Source organism: Myotis brandtii, unplaced genomic scaffold (genome assembly GCF_000412655.1).
Source record: "Myotis brandtii unplaced genomic scaffold, ASM41265v1 scaffold827, whole genome shotgun sequence".
NCBI lineage: Eukaryota > Metazoa > Chordata > Mammalia > Chiroptera > Vespertilionidae > Myotis > Myotis brandtii.
Window position 1 is genome coordinate 1052812 of NW_005371360.1, and position 8921 is coordinate 1061732.

Sequence of the window (8921 nt, forward strand, 5' to 3'; positions counted from 1 at the left end):
ATTCTGGGATTTATTTACCTTCTATGGCTGTCACTGGAGCTGAGAGCCGGCTTTAGCTCTGAGGCTTGGCTCCAGCTCTAAGACCTCGGCTGCTGAAAGCAGGTATCTGGGCTTTGTTTAGCTTCTATAATTGAAACACTGTTGCAACTCCAGCTCTGAGGCCTGGCTGGCTGAAAGCAGGTTTCTGGGGATTGTTTAGTTTCTATAATTGCAACATAGTTGCTTAGAGTGCAGCTCAGAGCTGGGCAGCGGCAGGGCAGGCGGGGAACCTTGGCTTCCTCCATCACTGGAGCAAGCAAGCCTCCTGTTCGCTTCAGCTGCCTGGCTGCCGGCCGCCATCTTGGTTGGCAGTTAATTTGCATATCACTCTGATTAGCCAATGGGAAGCGTGTCGGAGGTACGGTTAATTACTATTGTCTATTATTAGATAGGATAGCTAGGATATGGAAGCAACCTCAGAGTCCATCAATAGAAAATTGGGTCAGAAGATGTGGTATACTTATTTATTTATGTAATGGAATATTACTCAACCATAAAAAAAGAATGAAATCTTGCCATTTGTGAAAACATAGATGAACCTAGAGGGTATTATGCTTAGTGAAGTCAGACAAAGACAAATACCATATAATTTCACTTTTCTGTGGAATCTAAAAAACAAAATAAGTGAACAAACAAAACAGAAACAAACCCATAGATACAGAGAACAAGCTGATGGTTGCCAAAGGAGAGGGGTGGGGGTGGTAGTGTAGGGATGGCAATAAAGAAAAAAAAACTGTAAATAAAATAAAACCATGCCTAGAGAATTAGACATTGAAGACTCCAGTTTGGGTGGTGTGAGACAGCCTCTCTTCGTCAACAGCATTTAGTGGGAAACTTGACAGGTGAGAAGGCGTCAGTCATGGGGAAAGCTGGGGGAACAGCAGTCCAGGCAGAGGGAACTGCCAGTGCAAAGGCCCTGAGGCTGGGCTCTGCCTGATGAGTTGGAGGAACAGTGCAGAGGCCATGTGGCAGGATTAATGAAGTAAACTGCTCACCAGGGTTTTATGACATCCGTGAGGAATACAGATTCCAAAATGATAGATACGCTAAAACTTTGCATCAAGGTATGCATTGGAGAAAGAAAAACATGAATATGCTAATGGTTAGGTGATTATGGGAGGGGATTATGGGTGGTCTCTTTGTCGGACAGTGTTGGTTCCAGAATTTTATACTGGACAGGAGACACCTCTGTGCTCTTCCTCTCTAAAATCAACTTTACTTTATTTATTTATTTGTTTGTTTATTTATTTATTTATTTATTTATTTATAAAAGAGCTGCATTGAAGTGGCCCTTCAGCCAGGACAAGGCCGCCCGGATTGTAAGCCCCACTTGTGTTCCAGATCACGTGGTTGGCCGGGACGGTGGCGAAGGACTTAAAGCTGGCTTGCGCCTCAGTGAAGCAGGAGGTGGTGGTCAGCTACCTTCCCCTCAGCCACGTTGCGGCTCTGATGATGGATATCTGGTTGCCCATGAAGGTCGGGGGTTGCACCTACTTTGCTCAACCAGACGCTCTCAAGGTAAGGCGGAGGGCAGCTGGGGCGAGTGGATGGTTCCATTAAGCCCCAGTTCTAGGGGTTCCTTCTCTGTCCTCATCTTATGCTTCATTTGGCAGCATCAGAAACAGTTGGTCATATTCTTGTTGTTTTATCTTAACCCCAATCAGGGCACCCATGTGTGGTTGTGTGCTTTTGTTTTTGATTAAGTCAGCATTCCCAGCTCCCCAAAGCTCCAAAAACCAAACTCATCTCAAGACCCTTAAGTTACTCACATATGCAAAGTCCTGTTTGCTGTGAAAGAGAACCTATTCACAGGCTCAGGGGTTAGGAGGGAATGTCTTCGGGGGTGCCACAATTCTCCCTTCCACACTGTATCAAACAGGCTGCATTAGGCCTTTGTAATTCCTTCCGAAAAGTTTATTCTTCTTTTGTTTGTGTGGCTGCTGACTCCTTGACATTTAGTTCTCTGCTTACAGTTCTCCCTGGCCCCTCTCACATCCCCCAAGCTCAGTGTCGGAGATGTAGTAGCCACTCGATAAATACTTTGGTTTGTTGGCTGAATGCATAATGCATATACATACACTCACCTCCGGGACCCGAGACGTTCCCATTCTCCCACATTCGCATCAACTCCGCAATATCATCAGAAACTTTAACATGATCAACCTGATGGGCGATAAAGGTTCTCTCACAGTTTCAGGAACCGCCAGACTTTTCCAAAGTGGCTGTTCCGTTCTGTATTCCCCCCGGAAGTGCATGAGCGAGTTCCGGTTTCTGCCCCTCTTCACTAACACGTCCTCAACATCATCACCACTGTCATTGCGTCCTGGTGGATGTGAAGTGGTGGCTCATCACATCAATTGTCATTTCCTTCGTGACTCACGGTGGTGAACAAGTTTTCATGTGCTTAATTGGCTATTTATATATCTTCTCTGGAAAAATGTCTGTTCAAATCTCTTGCCCATTTAAAAATATGGTTCCAGGTCCTGGCTGGTGTGGCTTAATTGATTGGGCATCGTCCCGCGCACTGAAAGTTTGATTCACAGTCAGGGCACCTGCCCAGGTTTTGGGCTCAATCCCTTTAGCGGGCGGTGTGGGGCGGGGGGTGCAGGAGGCAGCTGATCCATGTTCTACTCTCACATAGATGTTTTTCTCTCTCTCCCTCCCCCTTCCTCTCTTCACTAAAAAAATCTTTTTTTAAATGTGGCTGCATGTCTTCTCATGGTTGAGTGTAAGGGGTTCTTTAGACACTCTGGATATAAATTATTTCTTAAATATATGTTCAAACATATTTTCTCGCAGGTCTGTGACTTGTCTTTTTGTCTTGACTCTGAAGTCCAATTTCTTTTGTAAAAAAAAAATGTGTTTTTATTGATTTTTACAGAGAGAGGAAGAGAGAGGGAGAGAAAGATAGAAGCATTGATGAGAGAGAATCATCGATCAGCTGCCTTCTGCATGCCCCCTACTTGGGATCGAGTCTTCAACTTGGGCATGTGCCCCAACTGGGCATCGAACCAGTGACCTCTTGGTTCCTGGGTTGATGCTCAACCCCTGAGCCACATGTGTTTTTATTGATTTTTACAGTGATAGGAAGGGAGAGGGAGAGAAAGATAGAAGCATTGATGAGAGAGAATCATCGATCAGCTGCCTTCTGCATGCCCCCTACTTGGGATCGAGTCTTCAACTTGGGCATGTGCCCCAACTGGGCATCGAACCAGTGACCTCTTGGTTCCTGGGTTGATGCTCAACCCCTGAGCCACAGCAGCCGGGCCAATTTCTTTTTATTTTATTTTTCTGCTTTTGGTGTCGTATATAAGAAATCTCTACCCATGCCAAGGCCACAGAGATCTCCTTCTGTGTGTTCTAGAAGCTTTTAGTTTTGGCTCTTACATTCAGGTCAGTGACCGTTCTGGGTTTACTTTTCTGTTTGGTGAGAAGTAAGGCTCTAAGCAAAGCTTTTAATTTTGGGGGGATATGAATATCCTTTATACCATTCAGTTGCCTTAGCACTTTGATTGAATGTCAATTGATCACAAATATAAAGATTCATCTCTGGGTTTTCTATGCTGTTCCATTGATCTATATGTCAATTCTTACATTAAAACCACACTGGTTTTATGGCTTGATGATAGGCTGACTACCTTGTCCCCACAGTTTTTTAACGGAAAAACCCGCATTCCAGGAACTCCTTTAGTTCTGGGAAAACCAGGATAGTTGACCACCCTATTTTAGAATAAATTTCAAAATCAGGTAGTAATCCTTCCGATTTTTTTCTTTTCCAAAATTGGGTTGGCTATTCAGATCCTCCATACTTCCATAGCAGTTTTAAGCTCAGCTCGTCAATTTGTATGAACGAGCCTATCTGGGTTTTGAAAGAGATTGCATTGAATCTATAGATCAGTTTGGGGAGAAAGTTGCATCCTTTTATACAGTTGCATAATATTCCACTGCACGCTTGGGCAACAGATTTTTACCAGCCTGCTACTCTCTACCCTAGAGAGAGAAAATCTGATTGGCTGCTGTCCAGCCAGTGGGTGGGCTTGCTTGAGTCGGGAGCTCACCCTGGTCTAATCAGCCAAAAGAAAGTTCTGCCCTAGCTGGTTTGGCTCAGTGGACGGGGCATCAGCCTGCAGACTGAAGGGTCCCAGGTTCGATTCTGGTCAAGGGCACGTGCCTGGGTTATGGGCTCGATCCCCAGTGTGGGGTGTGCAGGAGGCAGCCAATCAATGATTCTCTCTCATCATTGATGTTTCTCTCTCTCCCTCCCTCTCCCTTCCTCTCTGAAATCAACTTTTAAAAAAATTTTAAAAAGGAGGTTCTCCTGGGCTGACTTGATTGGCTGGGCAGGGGTGGACATCTGGAGTCCCTGGAAGGTTCAGGTGTGGCTAACCCAGCTCTGTCCCATGCAGGGCACCTTGGTCAACACTCTGCAGGAGGTGAAGCCTACCGCCTTCCTGGGGGTGCCCCGAGTTTGGGAGAAGATACAGGCGAAGATAAAGGAAAGTTGTGCCAAATCCTCAAGCTTGAAGAATAAGGTGTTTGCGTGGGCAAGAACTGTTGGCTTAAAGATCAATACGAAAAGGATGCAGGGGTAGGTGGAGGGCCCAGGGGGTTGGGTGGGGAGGGTGGTGGGTGAGGGGCTCAGCTGGAACCCAGAAGCCCATTTTAGATCCACAGCTAGAGAGCGCTCCTTGGCACCGTTCACAGGATACATGACGCTCCCATGAGCTACCACGTGGCGAAGGCACTCGTGTTCAACAGAATCAGGAACAGCATTGGCTTTGATCACTGCCACCTTTTTATCAGCGGGGCCGCGCCCCTCAGCCCAGAGACCGCCGAGTTCTTCCTAAGCCTGGACATACCTATAGGCGAGATGTATGGCATGAGCGAGAGCTCGGGTCCTCACACTGTATACAACTTCGATAACCTCAGGATGCTAAGGTACTGACTTCCTGGATAGACACCCCCCACCCCCATCCAGTCCTCCAGCAACACGGGGTCAGGGGAAGGAAGCTGGGAGGGTGGATGGGCCTCTGGGCTGAGATGAACTCTGTTTCGGTATCTCCAGAATGATCCATGCTCTCCAGCGCCCAAGCCCCAAATCTTCATGACCGTGGGAAGCCCCGGTTTGTCGGAGGTTTACCGACAAGGGGCAGGGCTCTCAGAGCTTCCCATGGTCTCCCCACCCCCCACCCCCATGGCTGCTGGGGAGTGCTGCCTCCAGCGACCACCCAGACTCACCATCCACGGGCCTCTCTGGCTTTCCCCTCAGCTCAGCTCACCCCAGGCTGTGGGACTGACCCCAGTCATACCGAGACAGTAAGAATACCAAAGGCGCCCTAGCTGGGTTGGCTCAGTGGATAGAGCATCGGCCTGCGGACTGAAGGGTCCCGGGTTCGATTCCGGTCAAGGGCACATGCCCAGGCTGTGGGCTTGATCCCCAGTAGGGGGCGTGCAGGAGGCAGCCAATCAATGCTCTCTCTCATCATTGATGTTTTTCTCTCTCTCTCACTCTCTCTCTCTCATTCTCTCTCTCTCTCTCTCTCTCTCTCTCTCTCTCCCTTTACCTTCTTCTCTGAAATCAATAAAAATAAAAATAAAATAAAAGAATACTAAAGGCAAGGCCCACTCCGAGTCTGAGGGCCGTGCTCCTTCACAGGACCTCCCGCCATCTCTCTCCCTTCCCGGCTGCCATGTTGCAAGTCTGGCTTGTCTCTTGTGGTTGGCCAGGTGGCAGCTGCCTTTGAACTTGGCAAAAATGAAGTTCAATCTTCCTAATCTGGCAACCTCACTTCTTGCCTTTCCCTTGTAGGGGAGATTGTCGCCTTGATATCGCCCCCTCTCCACTCGATAATCCTACCTAAACTCTGTTTTCTGCAGAACCCCAATGCCCACTGGCGTTCTTCCCAAACCAAAGGGTGGTCCTTCCCTAAAGAGAAGTGACATTATCCCAATCCCAGAGGAAAGGCACAAACTCCAGCCTCCGTCTGTATTTTTTTTCCCAGTGAGAAACACACACACACACACACACACACACACACACACACACACACACAAGAATCAGAAGGTGTGAAATGATAGCGTGAAAAGCTCCCTCCCTCCACTCCAACGCCCCGCCCCCCTCACTCACTGGGGGAGTGTGCTGGGGCTGCTGTAACAAAGTTCCACACACTTAAACAACAGAAATTAATTTCCTCACCATCTGGAGACGAGAAGTCCAAGATCAGGGTGTCTGCAGAGCTGGTTGTCTCTCTATCCTGTGAGGGAGAATCTGTCCCGTGCTCTCTCCCAGCTCTGTTGTCACTGGCAACCTGTAGCCTCCCTTGGCTTGTATTAGCAGCCCCCTCATCGCTGCCTGCATTTCCCTGTGGCATCTCCCCATGTGTGTCTTTGTCCAAATTTCCACTTTTTTTAAATAAAGGACACCAGTTGTACTGGATTTGGGGCCATGCTACTCCAGCATGACCTCTTCTTAATTTAACCAATGACATCTGCAAGGATCCTATTTCCAAATCGGTTCACATTCTGAGGTACTGGGAGTTCGCATGCAAAATATGAATGGGGGACACAACTCAACCCATGACACTCTCCCAGAGGCACAATGACCACATCACATTCCTTTAAATTACCCTGGCATAAGAGTGCATTGACATATATATATTTTTATCCCAAATGGGAGCATTCCCCATGTAAAAAAGGACAAAAATCGCATCCTTTCTGCCTTGAGTTCGGGAACCAAAATAATTCAGATAACACGATACCCTTCACTCTCCGGATTCGGTGCACAAACTTCCCCTCGGCCTTGCCTCACACCATGCCCTGGCATAAGAGTGCATTGACATATATATTTTTATCCCAAATGGGAGCATTTCCCATGTAAAAACGGACAAAAATCGCATCCTTTCTGCCTTGAGTTCGGGAACCAAAATAATTCAGATAACACGATACCCTTCACTCTTCGGATTCGGTGCACAAACTTCCCCTCGGCCTTGCCTCACACCATCCCAGCTCAGGAACCGAACAGACTCGGTCGGTAAGGCATCATTGGACAGGATGTTCTCTGTCCGTGCAAATAGCTGCCTCTTTTTAAATGCATAGTATTCCACCAGGCGGATGTAACCATAACTTATTTAACTGGCCCCCTTTTTGGTGGATATTTGGGGCTTTCTCTCCATTATTTGTCACCATAAACAATGGTAAAGTGGATGTTTAGTGTATACACCATATATTTTGCTAAACCAATTGGAAGAAAATGGTATTTCATCATAATTTTCCTTTCCTTGTAAATGAAGTTGAAAAAAATTCTTTCATACATTTAAAAGCCATTTGTATTCCCTTTTCCCTGAACTATCTGTTCATATCATCTGCCCCTTTTAAAAACTGGATCATGGGTCCTTTTAATGTTGGTTTGTTGGCACTCTTTATATATTAGGAAAGTCAGCCCTTTGGTTTTGACGAGTTGCCAATGTTTGACCCTTCAGTTTATCATTAGTATTTAGTTTTATGTGTTCTTTTTCTTTTAAATATTTTTATTGATTTCAGAGAGGAAGGGAGAGGGAGAGAAACATCAAAGATGAGAGAGAATCATTGATTGGCCGCCTCCTGCACGCCCCCTACTGGGGATTAAGCCCACAACCTGAGCATGTGCCCTTGACTGGAATCGAACCGGGGACCCTCCAGTCCACAGGCCGACACTCTATCCACTGAGCCAAACTGGCGAGGGCAGTATTTAGTTTTAGTTAAGGTGTTTTTGCTGTGCGGAACTTTAAAAAATCTTTGCGTGGTTGAATTGACCGATCTTTTCTTTGTGGCTTCTGTGGTTTTCCATGTTCCTTCAAAGGCCTTCCTCGGGGGAGGCCCAAGGGGGCTCTCCGCAAATGTTGAGCTTCCTGGGTGTGTCTTGTTTCTCTTGCTAACGGAGGGAATCCCTACAATCAGCTCTAAAACCATTGGCCCTTCTGCCAGGGAAGGAGATCCAGCAAAGCAGCATGACTTTCTTTCCTGCGTTCTGAAACCACCCTCCCCCGCGTTCTCTCTAGGAAAAGAAGTCTTATAAGATTCCAGATTTCAGATAGAGCTTTTCTGTCACATGGAAGTAACTAACTTCTGAAGAGATTCTGGTTGGTTGTCCTGGTCATTGGGTGCAGGTCTATATACCTGTTTGCTCACACACACACACACACACACACACACACACACACACACACACACACGGGTGGGGGGGGGAGGTTTGCTGCTATTCTTAAGCCAGGAGCTCTTTGTCCTCCTCCCATTTCTGTGGAGGTTAAAACCTACACTCTGCTGTGTGTCCCAGTTCACCAAGGGTCTGGGAACTGGGTTCACTGGATCGAACACTCCCTCTCTCATTCAGCAAACACCTCCGTATGCTCCCCAGGTCCCGGAGAGGGTGAAAGAAGCAGAACTGAGGCAGCTGAGCGGAATGTTAGGCGCCTGGGCTACAGACCCAGGCTGGCCTGTGCGAGTGACTTTGTCTCTCAGCCTCAGTTTCTCCCCCTTCGGTTCCCCAGCAGCTGCGGCAAAATCGCAAGTGGCTGTAAAAACATGCTGCTCCAGCCGACCAGCGACGGCATTGGGGAGATCTGCATGTGGGGCCGGCACGTCTTCATGGGCTACCTGGAAAAACAGGAAGAGACCACGGAGATCATCGATGAGGAAGGCTGGCTACACAGCGGGGACTTGGGCCTCATGGACAACCAGGGTTTCCTCTACATCACTGGCCGCATCAAAGGTACTGGGGCCGGGCTCTGCAGGGTCTCCTGCAAACAGGCCCATCTGAGCATTTAAGGGGCTGGCATACCAGGGCAAACACAGGCCTCAGCTCCCTGCCCGGCATGGGGCGGGGGTGGGGGCGGGGGTGGGGGGCA

The 8921-nt window shown here is 47.9% G+C and overlaps 1 protein-coding gene across 1 annotated transcript in view; it reads left to right on the forward strand.

Annotated features, from left to right (window-relative positions):
• ACSBG2 (acyl-CoA synthetase bubblegum family member 2) overlaps positions 1-8921 on the forward strand; it is a 51253-nt gene that overhangs the window by 39480 nt on the left and 2852 nt on the right. The window contains 4 exon segments of the mRNA XM_005884399.2: positions 1381-1557; positions 4446-4627; positions 4744-4977; positions 8568-8785. Of these exon segments, the coding sequence (XP_005884461.2) occupies positions 1381-1557; positions 4446-4627; positions 4744-4977; positions 8568-8785 (811 nt within the window).